This window comes from Sus scrofa, chromosome 5 (assembly GCF_054392235.1).
Source record: "Sus scrofa isolate SSC_HxYL_T2T_F1_AM1 chromosome 5, Sscrofa_HxYL_maternal_Yorkshire_Landrace_v2.0, whole genome shotgun sequence".
Taxonomy (NCBI): domain Eukaryota; kingdom Metazoa; phylum Chordata; class Mammalia; order Artiodactyla; family Suidae; genus Sus; species Sus scrofa.
The window spans coordinates 66,054,131-66,078,212 of NC_139387.1; the positions used below are offsets into that span (position 1 = coordinate 66,054,131).

The window sequence follows — 24,082 nt, forward strand, 5'->3', positions numbered from 1 at the left end:
AAATGCAAGTTATCCAAATCAAACTGATTGAAAACTTAATTAGGAATGAGTGTCATTAGTATCCATATTTATCCTCCATTTTTTCAACAGAAAACATTCACACAGTGAAGGGAATCAGAATCTGTTTTTATATGCCTAGAGTTATAAACATTTGTATCAAAATATTTACAATTATAGTATATGAAATATCAATCTATTAAAGAAGAAGCCAAATACAGTACTAGGACAACCCACCAACATAATGCAAGTTACATGAAACATAAATGTCACAGAAACAAAGTAAAAGACAAGGGAATACATGGTTCACTCCAGTCATAGTCTGACTTTTTAACATAGAATCTCTTTTGGATATATCTGATAGGTAAGTCTGTTTCAGCACTCAAAACAGCTTTCTATACTCATGTGATCATTAAATCATAATTGAAAAGTTCATCATCCCATAGTTTTTGCTTGCCAACTGCTTTATCCCCAGCCCAGACAATTTGGTGGCCCACCCTCAACATCCCCTTAACCAGAATGAACCTAAAGAAATGTACTTAGTAATAATCCTTTTACATAAATACCAGCAATTGTGGCATAACAACTCCCCAAGAGGAAAAATATCTAAGAAATAAGATGAAGAGGGAGCTAGGAGAAGGAAAGCAGGCAAGATATCTCAGATTCTCCCTAGGGCAGATCTTCTCAGATTGGTAAAGGAAATGTCTTCCACCAAAAATAAAAATAAAAACCCTTCAGGCAGAATCTGAGATGGCTTAAAATAGCTGCGCCAGGCCAGAGCAATGCCTGCTTAACCAGGAATACCATACTGTATACGTCTATGTCCTATATGGAAATTCTCCTGTGGTAACAGACAAGCTCAACCTCCATCTGACTGGGTACCACAAGAGTTTTTAGATTAATTTTTTTTTTAAGGAAAATATCTGCCCATCACCTATTATTTGTATTTCTCTCATGGAAATTTTCTTCCTTTCCTGGGAATGTAGACACTCTGTTCCTGTTGTGACTGACATCTGATATGCTTAATACTTGACAATTATATAGCACCTTTCACCTAAGGATCTGTTCTTTGGTTTGGGTCCACATGTGTGTTAAAAAGCTTTCAGAATTGCCTTGCCTCGCCTGTGTTGCAGAACCAGCAGGCCTACTGAAGAGCGGCCGCTCCAGCTGATGTCAAAGCCAGAGTTGTCTCTGAACCTGGGAGCCCTGATCCCCAACGTGGAAAATTAGATAAAACTTCCTCAACGTGTATAATTTAGAGGGAGAGGAACAGATTGTGTTACAAGGATCGATATCCATCTCTCTCACATTATGTACTTAAACGTTGATTGCACAGAGAGAGGTTCTTCATAACATACCCCTAATATAGCCCTGCTGTAAGTCTACCCCTTGTTCCCATAATTTGTGTGGTGTGTTCCACCACTGAATTGGTCATTAGTAGCTTTACAGAAACTCCAAAGAGCTGCCTTGGCTTTAAGCAAGAGGCCCAGCAAAGTCTGTAGCAAGAGGTCTCCGGGAGGGGACAGCTGTGTGAGGTCTGGTCCGGATTCTGACCACGCCCCAGGCCTTCCACTGGGAAAAGGTCTCTTTCTCGGTTTCGCTGACCCACCACCTTGGCCTTAATCCCTATCTCTCTTCCTCCTATTTTGTCACAAATACCACTAAATTCCGCAGAGCCAAAGATCTGTTCCAAAGAGGGATGGTTGGCTCAGTGGTCAAAGTCCTCCTGCGGGCCCTTCAGACGCTGCTGTTTTGCTTTGGGTCGGAAGGGCGGGATGGCTTCCAGGCTTGGCCTACTCCGCGCAAAAGCAATATCTGCCCTGGCGGGGAACTTGTACCGCTATGCTAACTTGGTGCAGTGGGTCTGAGGACTGAATTCCCCTTCAGAAGTGGAGCCAGTGATGTGGCAGCTGCTGGGGCCCCAGGCCGTGTGTGTAACTGAGAACAGCTGGAGGCCAAGCCTGGCGGCTGGAGAAAGGCCCTCTGGCCCGTATCCAGGGAGTGTCCATCGCAGCCAATGGCTTTCTCCCAGGGCAGGGGCTGAACAGTATAGGAACCCCCTCAACAATGTTTGGGTTTCAGCCCCTCCCCCCTTCCTTCCCCTCCCCCCCATCCCTCTCGGTTTTTCTTTTTCCGGCTTAGTGACTTCTACTCCCCTCCCAGATTCAAGGGCTCCCTCCTCCCCACCCCCCAGATTCCCAGTAACGCTGCTGCCTTATTTCTTTCTCAGGACCAGATAGAGAACGCCGATGATGAAGCTGAAGCAGAAGCAGATCCAGGCGAGGATGAAGGAATAGCCATGGTGACTCGCCGAGTATTGGTTTTTAGAACTGTTGGCATAATGATGAGTATAGATGGAGGCCCCCACCATGATGCACAGCCCTGCAGGGGGGGAAACAATGATGAGCTGTTGGTTTTGTTTCTTAACATGAAAACCAAGAAAAAGATTTTATAATTTCTTTTTTTTTTTTTTTTGGCCTTGCCCAAAGCATCCAGAAGTTCCCGGGCCAGGGATTGAACCTGCGCCATAGCAGTGACAACACTAGGATCCTTAACTACTAGGCCACCAGGGAGCTCCCCCAGATTTTATTCTTTTAGAAAAGGCTATTTCCCTCATAGGCAATGGGAAAATGAAATCTGGCCCCTTGCCCCTGAAACATAGTTCTGTTCATTTGCCCTCAACCAAGCTCGATGGTTGTACGGCTAAATCAGAGGTGTTTGCCATATGATATTGTTTATATGTGAAGTCTAAAATATGGCACAAGTGATCTATTAACAAAATAGAAACAGATCATGGACATGGGGGGCAAACTTGTGTTTGCCGGGGGGGTGGGGGAGAGGGAGACTGATGGGGAGTTTGGAGTTGGTGGGTGCAGCACTGTTGCATTTAGAACATATGGGTGATGGGGTCCTGCTGTACTGCACAGAGAACAGTGTCTAGTCTCTCAGATTAGAGAGAAAGAAAAGAAGGGGTCTGTATGAGTGGCTGGGTCACTTGCTGTACAGCAGACATGGAAGGAACACTGTAAATCAACTACGCTTTAATAAAAAAAAAATGTTTTTAGGAGTTCCTGTTGTGGCTCAGTGGTTAACGAATCCAACTAGGAACCATGAGGTTGTGGGTTCGATCCCTGGCCTCGCTCAGTGGTTAAGGATCTGGCATTGTCGTGAGCTGTGGCGTAGGTCGCAGATGTGGCTCGGATCCCGAGTTGCTATGGCTCTGGCGAAGGTTGGCAGCTACAGCTCCGATTAGACCCCTAGCCTGGGAACCTCCATATGCCACGGGTGTGGCCCTAGAAAATACAAATTAAAAAAAAAAAAGTTTTTAAATAGATGAATGGATAAAGAAAAAAATAAATAAATCACAGGCGTTTGGGTTCTCACATTTGCACTGGTTTGTATGGCTATGAAGTAAAACACAGCATCTCTGGTCCCTCACCTGGCTCAGCGCTCAAGGGTAGGATAACAAAGAGAAGCAGGAACGAGGCCTTCCAGGAATTCCCATTGTGGCGTAGTGGAAATGAATCCGACTAGGAACCATGAGGTTGCAGGTTCGATATCTGGCCTTGCTCAGTGGGTTAAGGATCCGGCATTGCTGTGAGCTGTGGTGTAGGTCACAGACATGGCTCGGATCCCAAGTTGCTGTGTCTGTGGTGTAGGCCGGCAGCTACAGCTCCGATTGTACCCCTAGCCTTGGAACCTCCATATGCCGTAGGTTTGGCCCTAAAAAGCAAAAAAAAAAAAAAAAAAAAAAAGACCAAGGCCTTCCACCTAACTGAGTGTACTGGGGAAGAGTGACAGGAGAGGGGGAATGGCAAGATTGCGTGCCTTGTGGCCACAGTTGCACCAGTTTCACATAAGGACTCCCACATCCCCGCCCTCTCCAAGTGCCTTGCATACAAGGGCTGCTGCAGGATGAACCCAGCCAGTGAGGGTTCTTATTCCAAGCAGCGGCCAGGGGTTCTCCCAAAGAGCACAAGTGACCATGGGAGCAAACTGAACAAGGCAGTTTCACGGCCCCGCATGCTCGTCTGTTCAAGCCCGCTGGAAGCACCCACAGTAAGATCAACAGGACAGCTTTTCCGGTGTAAGATGATAGATACTCACAGCACACCAGCATGGTGGCTCCCGAGAGGAAGAAGCGGTTGCCTTTCTCCATGGTGAAGAGCTGGAACACAAAGACCACGAGGGAGACGACAGAGAAGATGATAGACAGGATCATGAAGGCCTGCACCGACTTGAGGGCATCTGTGGACACAGCGGGGAGAGCGAGGATGTTAGGCTACCCAGTCCCTGAGGGGCTGGCCATTGCCGAGCGCACGAATCATCTGCGCCAAGTAAAATAGCTTGGGATATACCTTCACCGCCGTATAACAGGGTATCAGTACAGCCAGCACTGGTACAGTTTTTCCAAAGACCGACAGATCCTTGTCCCGCATCTGAGACCACCCAGACCTGAAATCACAAAGCAACAAAGTTCTTTAAGCATTGACCCTCTGCTTTGAAAGACAAGAAAACAAGGGGATCAGCTTGTGGCAGGACCAACTCTTAAGCAAGACATCATAGGTGGCCATAAATACGGCCAAGAGGCCCATCTCTTGGTGGAAGTGAGGGCTCCCTAAAACAGAAGTCACAAAGGTCCCAAGAGAAAAAGGAAAAGTCACCTCATCCTCTGGGTCTCACATTCCTCATCACTTGAAAGAAAGAAGGAAGGAAGGAGAGAGAGAGAGAGAGAGAGAGAGAGAGAAAGGGAGGGAGGAAGGAAAGAGAAGAAAAGAAAAGAAAGGAAAAAGTAATTCAACCACCGCTGTTTAAAATTCTAAGGCTCTAAGAAAAGGAAACCCTGCATGAGGAAATTGGTTTCCAGGAGGCACAATTCATACATCCTACCAAGGTCATTTCATGTAAGGGCCTGGCTAAGAAGGAAAACTGTCAAGGAAAAATGTCCAACTGGGACTTCCTGCTGCTGTGTGGTGGGATTGGTAGCATCTCTGCAGGCCCAGGATGCAAGTTCCATCCCCGGCCTGGCACAGTGGACACAGTGAATTAAAGGACTGCAGCTGTGGCTTAGGTTGCACCTGCGGCTCAGATCTGATCCCCGGCCCAGGAACTTCATATGCCGTAGGGTGGCCAAAAAAGAAAAAGAAAAAAAAAGTCCAACTGGAAACATGTAAAAAAACATAAGGGCAGTGAAGAGAATAGCCAAGAATCCAGGTGAGCAATAAACCACTGTCATCTACACAGAAGGACACACCTTGATTGTCATAACATGAAAAGGAATTCCCTAGTAACAGAGTAGAGCCAGAGCTCTCCTGTGGGGGCAGCTCAAAGTAGAAAAAGGACCAAAATGTATTCCCCGAGGCTGGCTTATTCCCAGCGCCCCCTCCTACCTGGCCCAAGAGGAACAGTTACCCTTCTGGGATGGAAAACAAACCCCCAGCCCTGTCTATACAGAGTCTGTTAAAATTCGAGTTACTGGAAAAGCAGGGCCAGGATGTCAAATCGCCTTCCTGCTCTTGATTCAATAAACACCTGTGTGCCAAGCCCCACATTAGAGGCTGATCATTCAGATATCCAGCTCTCCGCATCCACTAATCCAGTTTGAAGTCGTTTATCAGAACGGTTATCCTGAGAGATTTGGGGCTGGCGTACAGAACGGCTAAATTAGAGTCTGGAGGAGGCCTCATGGGTGAGAGTTCTGTCTTAATCACGGTGATGCTTAAATTAGCCTCGCTTATCATCACACCCAAGAAGGTTGGCAAAATGCTTCTGTCTGAACTTTACAATCCATTTGTCCTTCACCTGTAAACAGGAACCCAAACAGATTCTAGAACCATCTTTGTCTGCCTGGTGATGGGTGGCTTTGATGTTTATGTCCAAGAAGATGTCATTTTTTTTTCTGAGAAAAGCACAATAAAAGCAAATTGGACCCTGCTAACTACCACTAGATGTCAGAGTAGCCCCAGGTTCAGAAAAAAAGAGATGGTCCCTCCATCATTTTTAGGCTGTTTGTTTTGAATTAATTCAGGGGAACCAGATTAATCTTGCAAAATTCCACTTTTACATGCTACTCTCTGCTCAGAACTTGAATCTGTCTGTCATGCCACCAAAGTGTCCCATCATCTCAGTCCCATCATCGCACTCCCATCTATCCTTCTAATCAAGGTTCCCAGAAGCAAGGGAAGTTCCACTCTGCTGCGTGGTGTCCTCATCATGCCCTGAACAAAGCCTGTCCCTCCCACTTGGGCACATCTGCCTGGAATGCATCCCTTGCTCCTTTCACTCTGTACCTTTCGAAACACACACACCTGTCCTCCAAGCTCCACCTCCAGGGAGAAGCCTAGCCTGGCGGGATCACTCATGTGGGCATTTGTTACTCAGTGGCTTGAAGTTTGAGAGATTGCTTATTTTTTTCCACGACTAAGCTGTAAATCCACACAAGGGGCAGGGATTATGGCTTAAATATCTTTCGTAGCACTTTCTGTAAATATTCAGATAACTTCTGAATGACTGAGTGAATGAATGAACCAAAGAACACAGCTTACATTGGCAATGGTGCAAACGAACAGCATGACGACAGTGGCGATGTGGACCACAAAGATACCAGCCAGTAACACCAACATGTTGGCTTTCCGATGGCTTGTGAGCGAAGAGAGTTCTGAAAAGAGAGGAGAACATGAAAGGGAAAGGAGAGGTTACTGTCGGATTCTCTAAGACCATTCAGCTTTCCCACGCGGGTAGGCTACCTGCTAAAATCTAGAGGGGTTGCAATAAAAACCATCGCCATTTCATCATAAATCCCTGAAAACACCTGGTAAGCCCGGTTCCCCAAATGCCTACTCGTCTATTTACATAGACCTGAACAGAAATATAATTCTGCCTCACAGGTATTGACTCATCCCTCCAATACAGCCTGTTTCAAAACAAGGAAATTTTAGGATAACTGCTATTTTATTTTGTTTGTGTTTAGAGGTCAGAAGAGGACTTTGGTTTTTTAAAGTCCTTTCCCAGCTGTAATTTCCAAGCCTCTGTGCAACAGTGTCATATAAATTTCCATTTTCCACTAGGGAAGTGTCCACACTTCTGTGAAACTGCTCACCCAGCAATTTTAATCGAAGTGGATGCCTTCGGCAGAACAGCAGCTATTTCTCAATGCCCAGAGACTGAATCGGCTACTGATTTGATCCCAGACAAGATATAAAATGGGAGAGCCACAACCTCTATTATAATAGTGCTGTTTGATATTCCATAATTATAACAACCTAATTACAGTTTAATGATCTGATCATCTGCCGATGGAACATTTCAAACTTGTGTTATTGCCCCTGAGCCTTTGGACTGCAGCGTCATGGTATGGATTCTCCTCTTAGTGGGGGGGTGGGGGGGTTATATGTCCTAGATCTCAATAGGACAATGCCGGGGCTTTCAAAGGATGCAGCTTGAGAGACCACCGAAGGTGTCTGCAGCTTGTGTGTGACATTTACACAAATTCCAATCCTTCAGGGCTCAGAGCCGACAGGCAAATGCATCAATCACAGGGCTGGTGGGAGGATGGGTTAAGTAATATAGTAATGCAGATAAAGAGGGCACATGGACAAACAGAAGCGTTCAGCCTAATCTCAGCAGAGTGAAAGAAGGGAACCCAAAGATCGTAAAACCTAGAAAACAAAGAGAGTGTAAAGGCTGCATGAGGGGCCATCTGTTCTGATTTAAGTCCTCTGCAGGAGAGTTTTGTCATGCCCAAGACAGTGAGCTGCAGTGCAGGCTCAGGAACTTCACAAGGAAAAGGCGCAGGTTATTCTCACCCGAGGCAGGGTGGAGGTGTGGCTGTCCCCACCCAGGGAGGAGACGCTGGTGCACATCCAGTAATTGTCCCACGTCTGTCTCCCTCCCTCCACCTAATTTAATTGAAGCTTTGAGTGAGTGTGAGCCCCTTTCCCAAGGGACTGGATATTTATTGATTCAATCATTCCAGCACTTCCAGTGTGTTTTATCTCCTCTCCCTTTGCTCATCAGGCACTCAAAATCCAGAATGATCTACTCTACCCCAGGGTCCCTTGCTCACGACAGACCAGGAATGAGACGCAGACGCTGGTCTTCACTGTGAAGACACTGGTCTTCACTGCCACCCCAGCCCCCCAGCCCCACCCACCATGCCAACCACCCTCCTCCTACCAGACCCCTCCCCCCGAGCCACCTTCCCCTTCCAGATCACATCTCTGCACCTAGGCTCTTTTTGTAGACACGTGTCCCATTTAACCGTGAATGACAAAAATGATGACGTTTACCCTGCCACTCCAGGGGAGAGCTTGGAGCTTTCATGCTCGCTATTAATAATCTCCCCACACATTCAAATTCAGTTTGGCTTTTCTCAGGTACTTGCACACCGCCTCAGTTTTCTGCTCGACTTTAAAGCACAAAGTGAAAGGAGGTTTTTGAATGAGACCGACGCTGAGTTCGAATCCTATAAAGGTGTTTGAGATTTCCATCTCAGTTTCCTCGTATATAAAGTGGGCATTGCCATACTAACTGTACAGGGCAATGTGAAGGTCACTTTGGATCCCAGAGGTAGAGTTCCTAGCACAGTGCCTGGCATGTGGCAGCTACTAGTGGGCTTGCTTTGGTCGTGGATATCAGGATTACAATTATTGTTATACGAATCTGAGAAGCCGTAGCCAACCCAACCCCATCAGTCCCCATGTTAAGTCAGGCTGCCCCATGTTAAGTGCTGGTCATCAGAGCTGCTATCCAGTTCACAGGGCAGTGCATGTAAAATCACGTGGGTCTTCATAGAAATCGCCATTACATCTAATCCTTGGCCCTTGAGTGGGGGAACCACTCTTCTCAGCCCTGCCCTGACCATCCTCTCAACACCCCCAAGTTTGCACCCCATCCCTCGATGCTAACCTAACCCCTCATGGCGAAAGGAAAAGGCATGAATTCCTTCCCCAAATGCAGGGAATTAAAATATTACCTAACGAGTCTTATGTTTAATGTTCCTTGGGCTCTATAAATGACTTTTTTATTACTTTGCTTCTCATTTACAAGCATCTTCCTCCTAATAGGGTTTGAGGGGTCAAGGACAGAATATGATACACCAAGCGAGGCTTCTTAAATAAGGTCCAGGGAAAATGCAATGAGTTTCCTCCCCTCCATGCTGTGGGGCATCCAGCAGGGTTTTCTGTCACCTTGGATGACTCTGTAACCTCCAAAGGTGAGTCTGATCCCTTTGGGCCCTGCTCACACTCTCTCTGTCCTGATGTCTTGAACATTATTGCCTTCCAAAGACCCTGCACCTGCACCTCGGCCTGCCCACCCCCCACCCCCACCCCAGGGCGTGCCAGTTCCTTGCCACTGGTTCTCATTTTTGAATCTAAACCACAACCCCACTGGATCGCTTTGCCCCTCCAGGGCCCACGAGAAGGACGTGAGGAAATCAAGCTAGGAAGACTCTTTTTTCAGGGAATTCAGATTTCCATAATCATGTTACATCTTTTCAACAAAGAAAGGAGCAAAATGCCTTGGATTCACAAGTGTTCTAGGTGTACAGAACACACAATCCTCTCTGCTTTTGGCAGCTGTATCCAGCCAGAAGGAAGAGCTGTTCAGCGGGAGCTAAGACATCCCACAAAGAGTAATTTCTCCATCTTTTCATCACCCCACATTTGTCATGTTTTATTAGTACCATCCATTGTCGGCTTTGAGGGGCTTCCTTTTATTTCAGTGGCCCTCCCCGACACATTTGGAAATGGGATGAGCTATCTTCTTTTCTTGTTTGTTTTTCTGGCTGGATCACAAAGAGCTTCATAATAGATATTCTGTTCTTGAACTTTCTTGGGCACTTCCTACTGGTCCATATTCTCGGCAAGGAGCAGCCTTCGGCCACATTATGCAAGCCCCTCTCTCTCCCTCTTCTCTTTCTCTCATCCTGCTTCAGATCCTGTTATGTTTTTGTGCAAAAAATTTAACCAAGGCACTATCTCCTTTTTTTATTTCTTTTCTTTTTCTTTCTTTTTTTTTTTAATGGCTGCGCCTATAACATATGGAAGTTCCCGTGTCAGAGATTGAATCCGAGCCCCAGGTGCAGCAACACTGGATGCTTTAACCCACTGTGCTAGGCCAGGATCAAACACACACCTCCACAGTGACTGGGGCCGCTGCAGTCAGATTCTTAACCCATTGTGCCACAGTGGGAACTCCCAAGCTATCTTCTTAAGTGTCTGGCCTGGATCATCCCTAAATACCCAATCCCTATTCTAGATCCCTCTCCCTCCCCACCCCACCCCCGCCCCTAGCAGAGAAACCCTCATCCTGGGGGAGGTGGGGAGAGGGGAGGTAATCCTTGAGATCTTTAAGGACCACCAGGAGTGGTACATAACAGCTGAGTGAGGACCTATCAAGCAGTAGAGTAGTTTGGGTCTAAATAAAAGATATGCTCTTGAAATTTATTTACATGCAGGGCGGCTTTGGAGGAGCCTTACTCCTTCCCCTGATGTGTAGCATGCTTCATATATTAAAAAAAAAAACTGAAAACAGACCATTTCTGAGCACTTACATCTTCAGAAGTATTGGCTACTATACGGAATTCCCGTCGTGGCACAGCAGAAACAAACCCAACTAGGAACCATGAGGTTTCAGATTCAATCCTTGGCCTCAATCAGTGGGTTAAAGATCCAGTGTTGCTGTGACCTGTGGTGTAGGTCGCAGACATGGCTCGGATGCCACATTGATGTGGCTGTGGTGTAAGCCAGCAGCTGTAGCTCTGATTAGACCCCCTAGCCCGGGAACCTCCATATGCAGCAGGTGCAGCCCTAAAAAGACAAAAACAAACAAATGAAACAAACAAACAAAAAAAAGAAGTATTGGCTACTATACTTTCTTTCCACAATACTTGACTTCTCTCTCCCACCTCTCCCAAATGCTGTGGGTGGCACTCCCCAGTGAAAAGCATACCCCTAGCTGTGGCTGAGCAGCTCAAGCCAGAAAGCAGAGGCTAACAGTATGGCGGTTCTGAAGAGCTGGGTGCTACACAACACCTACCCCTCAGAGGCATCTGTGCTCAGGGCAGTCCCAAAGTTTGTCAGGGGGCTGTTGGGACTTCCATCACATTATTTGTGGCGTTTGGCATAGGACCCAGGCCACCAAAACTAGTGAATTCACAGCATTCCCAAAGGATAAGATGCACACCGACTGCTCTGCGTGGGGTGCCAGGAACACCCTCCTCCACCCGCCACTGGAAGCAGAGCAGAATCCCCTCCTTTCTCCTCACCCACCCAACAGGCTTGGGACCGGGTGGTCAGGGATCCATGGGGCTGGGTGGGAAGCTGAGAAAAATAGAGGCAGCAAGAATGGGGACTCCAGAGAGAAGTGATTGTTAAGAGGAAGGGAGGTTAGTAACAGAGCCACAGACAGGCTCTCCGTTATCCCTTTCCTGTTCTCCCTTCTGGCCAAACGGACAGGCCCGCCAGTTCCCTTTCCACCACCGCCATCTTCGTTTCTGGACACACTTCCCCTTTTCCTCCTGCGTTGCCCAGACCAGCACAGGGTAACGGTCCCTTTACCCTCCTGTCCCTGATGCAAGCTTCACAACGCCTACCACTCTTAATCTGGACGAAGATCTTTGCTGACAGGAGATGTATTACAGTTGGTAAAATGACCCTGAAGACTATGGTTGCTGGTCACTGTCACTGTAAATACTGACTAATGTAGGGAACGGAGATAACTTCCCTCTCTCGTTGGCTCCATCCACCTACATTTTTATTGGTGTCTTGCCTCTTGCAAAAATTAAAAGAATCCAAGGACCACAGCCCTGAGACAGCCTTCTATTGTCTCTCTGTCTTTTTCAGGTAGCCTAGTACTTCTATAGGGGGCCCTGACCAGGAGAGATTCATCAGGCATCTCTGGACACCTTTTCTTTTCTGAGGGGTAACTAGTAAGTACTGCAGAGACATTGAGAATCATTGACTTCTAGCGGGACAGCTGAGATGTTGGAAATCTGGCTCCATGATTGCTAAGCTAGGGGTCAGATAACTCCTTCCTGCTCTGGAGTCGTGTGTTTACTGAAAAGCCACCAGAGTCTGGGGGAAGCAGTGCTCTGGGGGGGGGGGGTCTAAGGAACCATAACTGGGATTAATACAACGGAACAGACCACCAAAAACTTCTTGAGCAAAGGAAGTGGCGGAAATCCTGAGCTTGAGTCACCGAAGAACTAGCTGGAGCCTGCGGGTGTCACTTAATCAGAAATGGGGAGCTGGGAGCTTTATGAGCAATGGGGGAGTCCCGTGGAACTCAAAGGTCCATGACTCACTTGGAGTGGGTGAGATCCTCCCAGACAAAGGCAAAGTGGAGGCATCCCCGACCAGAGGATGCAAGATAGCTTTCTGAGAAGCCTGTGGATCTGGCTGGCCAACCAAGAGACAGTTTAGTCATTTCCCTGGCAGCCAAAGACAGCCCAAGCTTTTCTGGGGAGACAGGAGCAATATTGACCAGCTGCCAACCTCCCCATCACTCTTTTCTCTTATCCCAGTTTTATGGCCAAAAGCATCACAGTCAGGTCTTGCAACCTGCCTCCAGTATTTATCTCCCAAGCATCCTCACGTTTCACTCCCATCGTCACTGACCAGCTCAGGACCATCAGCCTCTCCCGTGACCCTCTCTCTGAACTCCCCCTTCTTAAGTATATTCTCTGTGCCACTGGGTTATCTGACCTTGTCACTCCTCTGCTCAAAATCCTCCAAACACCCCACCATCCGTACCACCAATCAGGAAAGTAGATCCAAACACCTCACACTGGCATCTGGAATCCCTGGGATTAGGGTTTTTTTTGGTTTTTTGGTTTTTTAAAAGGTCTATTTTTGTATCCTTCCTCCAGTAACTACCTATCAAATTCTTTTCAAAGAAGTTCAAATCTTGCCTCTTCTAGGAAGCCTTCCCAGATACCTAGGTCAGAAGTAGTCATTTTCCCTGTTATTAAAACCACTAGTGGGAGTTCTCGTTGTGGCTCAGTTGTTAACGAATCCGACCAGGAACCATGAGGTTGCGGGTTCGATCCCTGGCCTCGCTCAATGGGTTAAGGATCTAGCATTGCCATGAGCTGTGGTGTAGGTCGCAGACGTGGCTCGGATCCTGCGTTGCTGTGGCTACGGCGTAGGCCAGTGGCTACAGTTCCGATTAGATCCCTAGCTTGGGAACCTCCATATGCCAAGGCAGCGGCCCTAGAAAAGGCAAAAAGACCAAAAAAAAAAAAAAAATTTAAAATTAAAACCACTAGTGGCAGCCTGCCTGGTTAATAGAGTTATTTACAGAAATGTTTGGCTCCCCCCACGGCTAAGATTCTAAGTTCCTGAAGGGAGAGTCTTGTCTATGACAGGTATGAAGTATCTACTCAGCAAGCAAATAAGTAAATCAAGGAAGGCAATATTTTCTTCTCCATGGAAAAATAATCGACGTCAAAGTGACCGAAGTCTTCATAATAAACCACAGAATTCTGAAGAGAAAATGTTTCTCCTTCTTTGTATACGTGAACTTTAGTCCTGTATTATTTTTAGAAATTATTTATATACTACTATAATTATGTATTGAACATCATATGCAAACGCTGTGACTATTTCCTGAGTAGCTTTGACATTTGGACATTGCAAGGGTATACATGTGTTTGTTCCTTTTTATTCAAGAAACAAGTGAATGCAAAGAAAAATCTTAAAGATCTAAATGTTTTGTCCACAGACTTCCCTTTCCTCTCTATCTCTAAATTACAGACTCTCTGGACTGAATGAGGAGCTTTAAAATTCCTCCCCCATACATGAAATACATCTACATATCTATGGCAAGTCTTTAAGTCATGCTTACACTCCTCTAGTCACAGGGAGCTCACGACCTACCAAGACCCGCTCCTCTTCCAGTCCTGACAGTGCATCAGTCTGCTCTTGGCAATGACGACCTCCCTCGTATTTCTGCTCTAACCCTTCGTCTTCACCATTTTTCTGAAGTGGTCACTTTTCCAGGGGAGCTTCCAGGTTATCAGAGAATTAGCCAAAGGATATCACCCAAGATCCCCAAATCTCAAGCCTGTCATGGCATAGCACTGGGATAACTCAACTGCTGGACACTCTGTCTTTTCATCGATGGATGCCTTCCTAAGGGTGAAATCCCCATCTCTTTCGGGATACCTGCAAACTTGGAAGAAAACTTTCTCCTGCCAGCTGACCAAGACCCCATGCTTTCTCCAAGGCACGAGAAAAGATGAAAAGCAAAGCGGCCTTTGGTCCTACCATCTCCATGGGCCAGCCCAAGCTGCCCTCCTCCTCCACGTCACACCCAAAACCACGGCTGCACTTCTCCTGGGGAGGTCGTGCAAGGGGGCGGCCCCAACACCTCTCTGTCCTCTACACGTCAGCATCATTTTTGTTCTGTTGGTTTGCTTGATGTATTTGTTTCTCACTGAGGATCGTGGGGGTTGGCCACGTGGATGTCCAGGGAACACAAAAGCAGAAAAGGAAATGCAGTCTTTGGGGAGAGGCCACAGAGGATGTATCCGGAGGAGGAAAAGGCTGGGATTAAAGGCAGGTTGAGTGAAGGAGACCTTGGATGAGCCTGTCTGACTCCAATGTTATTGTTGTCTTATGTCAAGTGTACTTTTCCATTCTAAATATTGTTTTTACTTAGGGGTGGGAGAGGGGGGCATTCATTTCTCCGTGGGAAACGTGGAGGAAAAGAATCCTAAAGGGCCATTTCCTCCTGCTTCTGGATGTCTGAGGTTTGGTGTGGAAGGAAAGAACTTCAGGCTGTACTTCACAATAAACACATCATGCCAGGGCCCGATGTTTTTAAATGCAGGAGAGGGTTTATGACCTGGAGAAACATCAGCAATCAAGCGGCAAAAAGTAACAGGAATCTACATGCTCCAAAGAAAACAACTCTTTTTTCATAGTTGGGGGTAAAGAGACGGCACCTCCCACATGTGGGCTCTCATGAATGGGGGTTATTATAGAAAGGGTGGTGTTTATCCAGCACTGGTACAAACTAGCATGAGTCTCACTCAGTTAGGGATGAAGCACCCGGGGGTGAGGGGAAGGGGACAAGCACGTTATTTAAGGGGGGGGGGGAACAGAGAGAGAGAAGGAAAGAAAAGAAGCACGTATTTGAAAACTAGATTCTCATAAAAATTCTGCCTCTAACTGCTGACTTTGGGAAATGGACCTCTCTAGCCAGTAGCTCCTAGAGAGACAGGATATAGAGGAATAAAGGTTCACCACTTTTTCCTGACTCTACCACTTTTTAAAAAATTTTTTCTGTTTGTTTGTTTGTTTGTTTGTTTGGGGCGGGGGTCTGCCAGTGGCATGCATTCGTTCCCAGGCCAGGGATCCACAGCAGTGCCCCAACAGCGACCCGAGCCACAGCAGTGACAATGCCAGACCCTTAAGTATTAGGCCACCAGGGAACTCTTGCTGTTGGTTCATCTTTGTGCTCCTTTATGGAAAATGGGAAGCTGGGCCCATTGGAAATGGACTTGGAAGCTCCTCCAGCAGAAGCTGAGGGCCAACGACGCTGCTAAAAGCAGACAAGCAGCTCTGAATCTTGTTTTTGCAGATGTTCCCAAGGAGAAGAACTGCTCCCTTTGGTTTCCCCTCGTCCTCTTTTGTGTCTGGGGAGGGGGTGGTTCTGGGCAACATCTGCAGAAGCTCAGGCCAGATCTGGGCGGGAGGCCGGGCCCAGCCCCCCCGCCCCCGGACCACAGCTGGTCAGGCCATTGGGCGATGTCCCCTGGGCGAGGATAAGGATGGAAGCTTCGTTGTCTTCTGCTTCTGACAAAAGAGGAGCATTCTGGCGGCCAGAATGTCTCCGAGGGAGAGGTTGCCAAGATAATGACTAGGGTTTGGGAAGAAAACCAAGGTGTGGCCCGGCCCCGGCGGCGCTTGGGCGGGCCCAGTAGGTGGCGGCAACATGCTTCAACCAGCAGGGCTGCATCTCGGAGGTGGCAGGAAGGAGGGAGGGAGGGATGCAGGGCAGCCAGAGGCGCCCAGAGCTGAGCTGAGTGCCTGGGGTGGGCTTGGCGGGGGTGGGACGGCCCTTGGCTTTGCTTCCCAAGGCAACTGGTTGGTGAGAGGCTTAGCCGCTTTGAGGTTATTCGGACCAGTCCCTCAAAGAAGGGAAAGCTGGTCCCCAGAGTGAAGGCAGAATCAGAGCAAAGCCCATCCCTGGCATCTTCCAGGCCAGGCCTCTTCGCCTGCCACTCAAGCTTCTCTCTCCTACTTTGGGCAGAAGTTAGAACTTCACCAGATCTACCTCTCGCCCTGTTCCTCTCACCACCACTCAGTTAATCAAAAGGTCAGCACCGCCCCCCAAAACAGTGCCACTGTTAAAAACAGAGGATCTGGAGTTCCCGTCATGGCGCAGCGGAAACGAATCCGACCAGGAACCACGAGGTTGCGCGGGTTCGATCCCTGGCCTTGCTCAGTGGGTTAAGGATCCGGTGTTGCCGTGAGATGTGGTGTAGGTTGCAGACATGGCTCTGGCGTAGGCCAGGGGTTACAGCTCCAATTTGACCTCCAGCCTGGGAACCTCCATATGCTGCAGGTGCGGCCCTAAAAGACAAACAAACAAACAAACAAACAGAGGGTCTTTGAAGAGCTGCCGCCTCTTCCTGGGGAGCTGCTGAGAAGATAGAGCCAGTCCAGCCAGAACCAGACCCTTCAGCCCCAGCTCACCCCTCAGCACTGCCAGCTCCCAGGCAGGCTTCAAACACTCCATCCTGGCCCCTTCCACAGCCCAAGACCCCTCCTCACTGAACCCTTTCTCTGAAATAAGCGTGGACACACCCAGCTGCACACCTGGCTGCCCTGACACTTCAGGAGAGCCCACTTCTCTCCACCTCCCCGCCTCCAGCCCCCTTGGGCAGGGTCTTGATTGTGTGAAGGAAGACGTCCAAGTTTAGAGCCTCCTTCTGCTCTTGGCCCTGATCTGACGCTTCTGAAAAGGGAGGAAACGTCTGTGGGGATCACGCCCTGTTGGCACAAATGCTGAATGGAAACTCAAATGCTGCTGAGCAACAAAAGATGCTTCACGGGGATGGGGGCGGGTAGGGGGTAAGGGACAGAATATTTGGCCCTAAGAACCATCCTGAGACCCGGAGGATGGGTGGTCCCCAAACGGAGGGGAGGAAGTTGGGCGTATAGCACCCTCATGGCTGGCCTTGTTCTCTGTCCCCTTCCTTGACTTCCTCATTGAACTTTCTCCCTCATCTCCCTTTCCTCCCAACCCACAGATCTAGGGAATCCCCAGCCGATCCCCTTGCTCCCCCCAGCCCCCACCTCTGGCCTTCCTCCTTGGCCCTCCCCTTTCCTCCTCCCAATTTGCCTCCTAAACACACCTTTGGGGCCACACCCTCCTCGACGAGAGGGTGGGGCTCCTTTCCCAGGACCAGCCCCAGGTCTCCCAGAGCCTGGTCTGGCTCCTGGCGAATCCCTTGCTGTTGTCAGGGTCTTAACTAGGCTTCCAGAGCCTGGCCCGCCCCACCAGAGCTTAGGTTTCCTAAATCAAACCTCTTCCTTTTCTTCAGCGAGGTGGGTGGACACTCACCGCGACGGAACAGTAAAGCCCAGAGTCACCGCGCCTAAGGAATCCGGGCTGATGAAGCAGAGGAGACCGCCTGGGTGCCCTGGCCTCCCTGAAATGCCCCTTCTCCGGTGGCGTGTTGCTTCCTGTGGCTTCCCTACCAAGGTTTATGGATTAATCTCGAGGTTAGCATGAGCCAAGGGATTTCTCAGAACGGGAACGGCAGGATCTTCGAACAACAGGGTCTCAGAGCCACAGGAGGCCGTGGAGCCCACCAAGCTCAGTTCCCTCCACCCTTCGTGGAGAAGACGATCGTCCTGCCCACGTTACATGGCAGAGTCCGGACAAGACAGAGTGGGGACAAGGCCACACCCCCCCGCCCCGCCCCGCCCCGCCCCGCCCCGCTTCCTATTCAGCCTTCCGGCATCTGCACAAGATTCTTGCCCCCAGTTTCAGCCTCCCCTTAGCGGGTTCTCCATTTGGATGACCCCCCTTGAAGGAAATGAAACAGGCTTGGGAATTATAAAAAAAAAAAAAACCCACCACATCCACAATAAGGCCCCCTGGCACCAAGAGTGGGGGAGTCCATTTCAGCTCCAGGGAAATAACATTTCCACAGCAGAGAAAGAAAGGTTGAGCCCAATGTTTTGTTTCAAAGAGAGAAACACCAAGACCTACCTACAAGGGCTTCTCTTTTTAATCTTTGTGCTTCAGAATCAATAAGTGGAGAGAAATGCATGGAAACTGAAGGGTTACACAGAGTGGTCTTGAGATGGGTGTGTTGAGAGGTGGGGTTTGGGAATTCAAGCAGACCCCCACTTAGAGACATAGTTGGGCGGCCTTGATCACTAACCCCAACTCCAGGGTCCTCTGGGCAGAAATGGGAAAAGCATTGGAAAAAGGATGTTTATGGTCTGAAAATTCCTGTTCTACATTGGTGAAGGATTACGAGCTCTTTTCCAGGGACTGACGTCCAGATTGCCCGCTGGCAAGTAGACCCAGCCTACGCAGGACGGGCAGCCTGTTCCTGTACTTACTCCGACAGGAGGTAACAGCGTAAAGGCGTGAGCTCCGTGAACTATGGACCATATTAAGGGACCAGCCCCACGAAGCCAAGTTGGAAGCCTGTGTTTCTGGTATTGGAGTAATTTAACCATGACCTCGTGGTAGTAACTGGGTGTGTCTCTCTGAGTATGTATATCTGAGAGTCCCAAATGTCTCAGAGCTTTCAGGCCAGACAGCTATGTATACACATGTGGCCAGTTCAAGGAGTCATATGCATATCTGGTTAGAAAATGAAAATCTTCAGAATCGAATCATTTGCCTATGGATGACTATGTGCATAGTTTCAAAGCTTCACAAATGCTCTCTGCGCGGGGAAAAAAAAAAGGAAAGAAAGAAAAAAAATGCTCCCTGCTCTTTCTGAATCTTAGGTAATAATAACAATAATAATAATAATACAGAGTCATCAAATTTTACTCATGAAAACTAAATAAAGGTCAAGAGTTTAGAAGATAAGAAGTTCTGGAGGGATCAACAACAAACATGGAATCAGTATTTTCAGGCTTGCAGAACTAAGAACAAAATTCAGAGGTTATAGAGAAGCCAACTTTGCCAGATTTAAGAAACTCTGGTAAGAGAGCTGCCCAGCAAAGGGGGCTGAGCATGGAGAAACGCTCTGAGGGATCAGGCCCTTCCTCCAGAAATTTTATTTTATTTTATTTTATTTTATTTTATTTTATTTTATTTTTTAGGGCTGCACCTGTGGCATATGGAGGTTCCCAGGTCAGGGGTCCAAGTGGAGCTACAGCTGCCAGCCTACACCACAGCCACAGCAACCCCAGATCCCAGCCGCGTCTGCGACCTACACCACAGCTCATGGCAACACAGGATCCCCAGCCCACTGAGCGAGGCCAGGGATTGAACACGCAACCTCAGGGTTCCTAGTCGGATTCGCTTCCGCTGCTCCACCACGGGAACTCCCCTCTGGAAATTTTAAGGAAATGTAAAGTGCCCATCTGTCCGAGGTGGTGTGAAAAGGCAATTTCTGCATGTGGTCGGAGAAGGAATGCATTGACTTCCAAGATCCCTCCCAAAGTCTGTGCACAAAATCGAGGATGAAATGTGACTAAATTTGCTTTGTGCCCTTTCCTGAGGGCATTTTTCAGGTAGGTTCCCTTTGGGGCTCTGAGGCGGCTCCAGAAAAGTTGTTTGGCTTCACCTCTAAGCCTCCTTGGTCCCTGACTGCTTTCTCTCCACTGGTCCCAGTGGGTCTTATAGGACAAAATGCCCAGAGCCACCCAGACCAAGCCAAGACGGTCTGCTTCCCCAGGGTGGGCTCTATGCAGGGTATTCCCTAGGACCCCCAGCCTCTGGATGTCCTGGGAAGGGGACTAGCCAGCTCTGGCCTAGGAGGGAGGCAGGAAGAGTGGAGAAAGGCGCAGTCTCATCCACGGTCTGTGGAAGGGACATCTTTCCTCTTCTCAGAGGCTGCCGCGTACCCCAGAGGCGGAGGCGGGGGGGCGGGGGTGGCCAGCATCTGTTCTGGGATGTGATCTGCCCTTGGGTTGGTCCTTGATGGCCTTTGGCCAATTCCCAGGACAGTGTTGTCCCCTCAAACAATGCAAAATCTGGGGGGTCCTGGGACCAGGACGCCAGACCGGACATCCTGCAGCCCTCCAAACAGCTCTCCACCCACACCCCCTCCCACCCCCACCTCCGCCCCAGTCTTCAGAGTCTGGGGTGGAATTCAACCCACCCGGAGGATGGGAGGCAGCAGGAGGAGGAAAAAAACAACCCTCCCCTTTCAGCATTGTCAAAGATTTACAGCTGAAATCCAGAAACACTCCACCACCAAGGAACTCTCTCCCTACTTCTTGGAGAAAGAGGGGAAAGTAGGAATCAGAAGAGCATCATTTAAATTGCTCTCAAACTCCAGGAAATAACATGCAGTTCACTTTCTCATTTACAAGACTGCAACGTAACGCGAGGTGTTGCACTAAGAGTGAAAGGGTTTACAACCCCAGAATTGTCGGTGTTTCCTATTTGCTGACTGGTTACATCTTCTACTTATGGGTTTTAACCTGCACAGGCTAAAAGATTTGTCCTAGCTTCGTAGAATCAACATAATGATGGCTTCCCTAATCCACAGCCATGTAATCTGGAAATAATGAACATTTCAAGCAAAGGCAGGAGTTCCCTGAATCTTGAAAAGTTGCCCTGGCACTTACTTAATCATCCCCTTGAGGGCAATTTTCCTAGGAGCCTTGCCTGTACCAGCTACCCAGACTGATTACATTTGAATCTTCTCCTCCAACGAGCTGCATTTGTACAGAAAAAGCCTAATTTCATCAGACAAGCTGAATCCTGTCATTCTCCTCGACCTGTTTATGTAGGGGAAAACATATACCAGTATCGATGTTGAAATGGGCCACACCTCAACCAAAATGCTAACCTTAAAGAAAAAAAAAGTAAACAGAAATCACTTTTCTTCCTCTCTCCAGATTCTCTCATGATGAGCATGTTTGCAGTCGTACAACCATGTTTTGGAAAGAGTGAGAAGACACACGTTCCAAAACACTTGCCACCTTCCATGCAGAAAAATCCACCTACAAAAATTATTTTACCGTGTCCACTATGCTGTCTTTATACTCAGCCCTAAAACAGACGGAGCTGTGTGTCTAGGGTAAAGGCACAGAGCGATTCAACATTTTTTTTTTTACAAGAATAGATGAAGTTCCCCTGCCCCACCCTCCCCCTCCAAACTCCGTTTCCTCCAGCCTCTGCTCACCCGGCACATCTGGTGAGGGGAGAGAGTGTTCTGGAATCTACATCAGGCTCCCGATGCCAGCGAAAGAAGCCCTCCCGCATTTTGTTTGAAAACTCCACTTGGTTTGCTCTCTCCCTCTCTCTCTCTCCCTCTAACGGTTTTCTTTTAACCAACCAATGCCCCCACCACCACCACCATCCTGTGGAAAGAAAAAGCTTTTACATTTAAACAAAAGCGAATGAGCCAGCCAAAGGACAGTCGTAAAAGCAGCCACAAAAATAAACTGAAGAGCAGACATCTATCCACCATCGCCCCCACCCGCCCCAACCAAAGACCAGCAAACAAGCAACCAACAGAGAAACAATTTGGGTCCTGAAGCACTTTCAATCAAAACAGAGGAACAGACATCTGGCAAGGGCCTTGTGTCATTTCAAAGGTACGCCTCGTTTCCTCCACCAAGAATAGCCTATTCCGGTGGGTTTCAAAGTCCCTGCTCTGCTCACACATTCAGACTAAGAATGAGAACCCAGTTCCTGCACGACAGAATTCTGGCCCAGCCCTGCTAAGCCTGACCCCCGTCAAACCAGATTTTACTGAGCCCTAAGGAAGAAGTTGTCTCAGTGCCCGCTTTTAGCCAAAAGCTGGAAGGACTTGATTCGAGGAGTCATAAAAAAATAGTAAAGGAAAAAAGAAAAAGCGAAACTTTGGAAGGTCAGAAGGAAGGCAGGAACGTGTGCTGGGCTATGGGGAGCTGTCCTACCTGAAGGTCCCGCGACCAAGGTGCCCTGAGTGGCAGGAGCTGGTGACCGGCAACCACTCTTCGGGAGGTTTGTGACCACAGTGAGGGGAGGGCCGGCCTCCCGGGGTTATAAGTTTCCTGAGCTGGTGTGCTGGGGTGTGTGATGGGCGGTTTCTTTTCACTGTGTTTTAAAGGAGTTTCTATGAATCAGTCTGGCTTTTAAAAAAAAAAAAAAAAATGTGTTGGTAAGCTACGCCCTGCTAAGCTGGCAGTCAGTCAAGAGAGGCTGGGAGGGAGCCATCAATTCAGAGAAGCCTGTTTCAGCTCCCGGTGACTCAGACACGCAGACCGCAGTGGAAAAAGGAGTGACATTCCTTCAAATGAGTAACAGGAGTCACACAAATAGATCTGTTTCCCGAAGCCCATTCCTCCTTACCGAGGAAGAGAAGGAGGAGGAGGAGGAAGGGGAGAGTTGGTTACTATGGATATAAGAAAACACAAGTTATCTGGCCACACTGTCATCTGGAGGGAGGGCTGGGGAGGGGGACATCCTAGCTAATCATCCCACGAGAGTCCCCAGTCTTCCTTCCCCACCACTCGCATCAGCGGCTGCTCAGAGTCAGGAGGGATCGGATTTCCCTCTGATTTACTTCCCCCGGCCTGACCCTGGGCATCATCCTCAGGGGAGCCTGTACAATAAAGAAGGGGACCCACCAGGAGCCCTCGAAATGATGGGGGGCAGGTTGGACGGCTGCTGCTCTTTAATTATGCTCCATGAGTGCCCTTCTGGACTCCTCACATTCACATTCGGGAGGAAGTCCTCCAGCTCAGAACTTTGTTCTCTGATCTTCAGGTAATAATTACGTGGACCTTGCTCCTCAATTGAGCTCCTCAAGCATAGCCATCACAAGCACCTCCCTGCCTCCCTCCCCTCTCGCTCAGCACGGGAGCTGGGAGGGGCCCCAGGACTCCTGTCACCCCACGACCAGGCATCCACTGGAGACCAGAGCCCAGCCATTCTCCACTTGGCCTTGTGTCTACTGGCAAAGCCACCTCCGCCTGCCTCAGTTTCCCAGTCGTAAGTGGGGTAGACGGTACCTCTCTCGGGATTATGGTGAGAAATATTCGCAGAGCGCTTATAACAATGCTCGGCACATGGTAAGGCCTTGATAAATATTAACTAGGATGAGTATTTCACTGAAGAAGGAACTCAGGCCCAGAGAAGTGAGGTAACTGATCCGAGGAGAACAGCACATTAGCAGGAGCAGCTTGGTTCCAAGTCGGCCACACCCGAGCAACTCTCTTTCTGCTCTTCTCTGCTGAATCATGACAAGCTATTTTCAAATTCTTCTTCTCGGTTCTTTATTTGCCCATTCAACCAGTGCATTTGCACATAGCCATGCAGTAGGCACTGTTCAGAGCACAGAGTCACAGATGTGAGCAAGATCCCTGTATCCTGGAATTTATGTGCCGTAAAGGAACAGAGAAGGGACTGGTGGCTATTCCACAAAATGTTGATAAAACGAGGTGGTCAAATTGTAGATGAATTGTTCCTCTCTTCTGGGTCACATGTCTAGATTTTCCAAATCTTCTGCCATGAACCTACATTCCTTTGGTTTTTAGGAAAAAAAATATTTTCTAACAGAGAGGAGGGACTATTATCTGAAGTGGATGATGGGGTAACACCACACACATGCGTGCACTCTCGCGCACACATGCTCACTCAACCTCCATCACTCATTTGCTAATAAAAATGCCTGTTTGAGAGAAGCCCCTCCCAGAAGTGGGAGAGGCGTCCTGTGGTCTCTGAGCAGAGTCAGCCTCCAGAGAGGAGGGTGTCTGGTGGAGAGACCTGGGAACCGCCCTCTCCAGGGGCTGTGAGGGCAGACCAAGGCACAGCCTCCTGGAGGTACCGTCTGCCACCCCACCTCACCTCCAGGCCTTCTCCCATCCTTTTTTTGTCTTTCCTTCCACCTCCAAGGCTGTCTGAAGGTTTCAAACTCTCTCTTCCCGAAGCAGTATGT

At 48.6% G+C, this 24,082-nt stretch overlaps 1 protein-coding gene and 1 long non-coding RNA gene across 4 annotated transcripts in view; both read right to left on the reverse strand.

Moving 5' to 3' along the window:
- Positions 1 to 24,082, reverse strand: part of LOC146403400 (uncharacterized) — a 1,275,680-nt gene that overhangs the window by 805,076 nt on the left and 446,522 nt on the right. The window lies entirely within an intron of this gene.
- On the reverse strand, positions 106 to 22,220 carry EMP1 (epithelial membrane protein 1). Of its 3 annotated transcripts, none has more exons than XM_021090848.2 (5): positions 22,080 to 22,220; positions 6,543 to 6,655; positions 4,356 to 4,452; positions 4,105 to 4,245; positions 106 to 2,379 (listed from the first exon to the last, which is right to left on the reverse strand). In XM_021090848.2, exons 2-5 carry the CDS (start codon positions 6,618 to 6,620, stop codon positions 2,213 to 2,215), a joined length of 483 nt encoding a protein of 160 aa, XP_020946507.1. In that variant the 5' UTR covers positions 6,621 to 6,655; positions 22,080 to 22,220; the 3' UTR covers positions 106 to 2,212.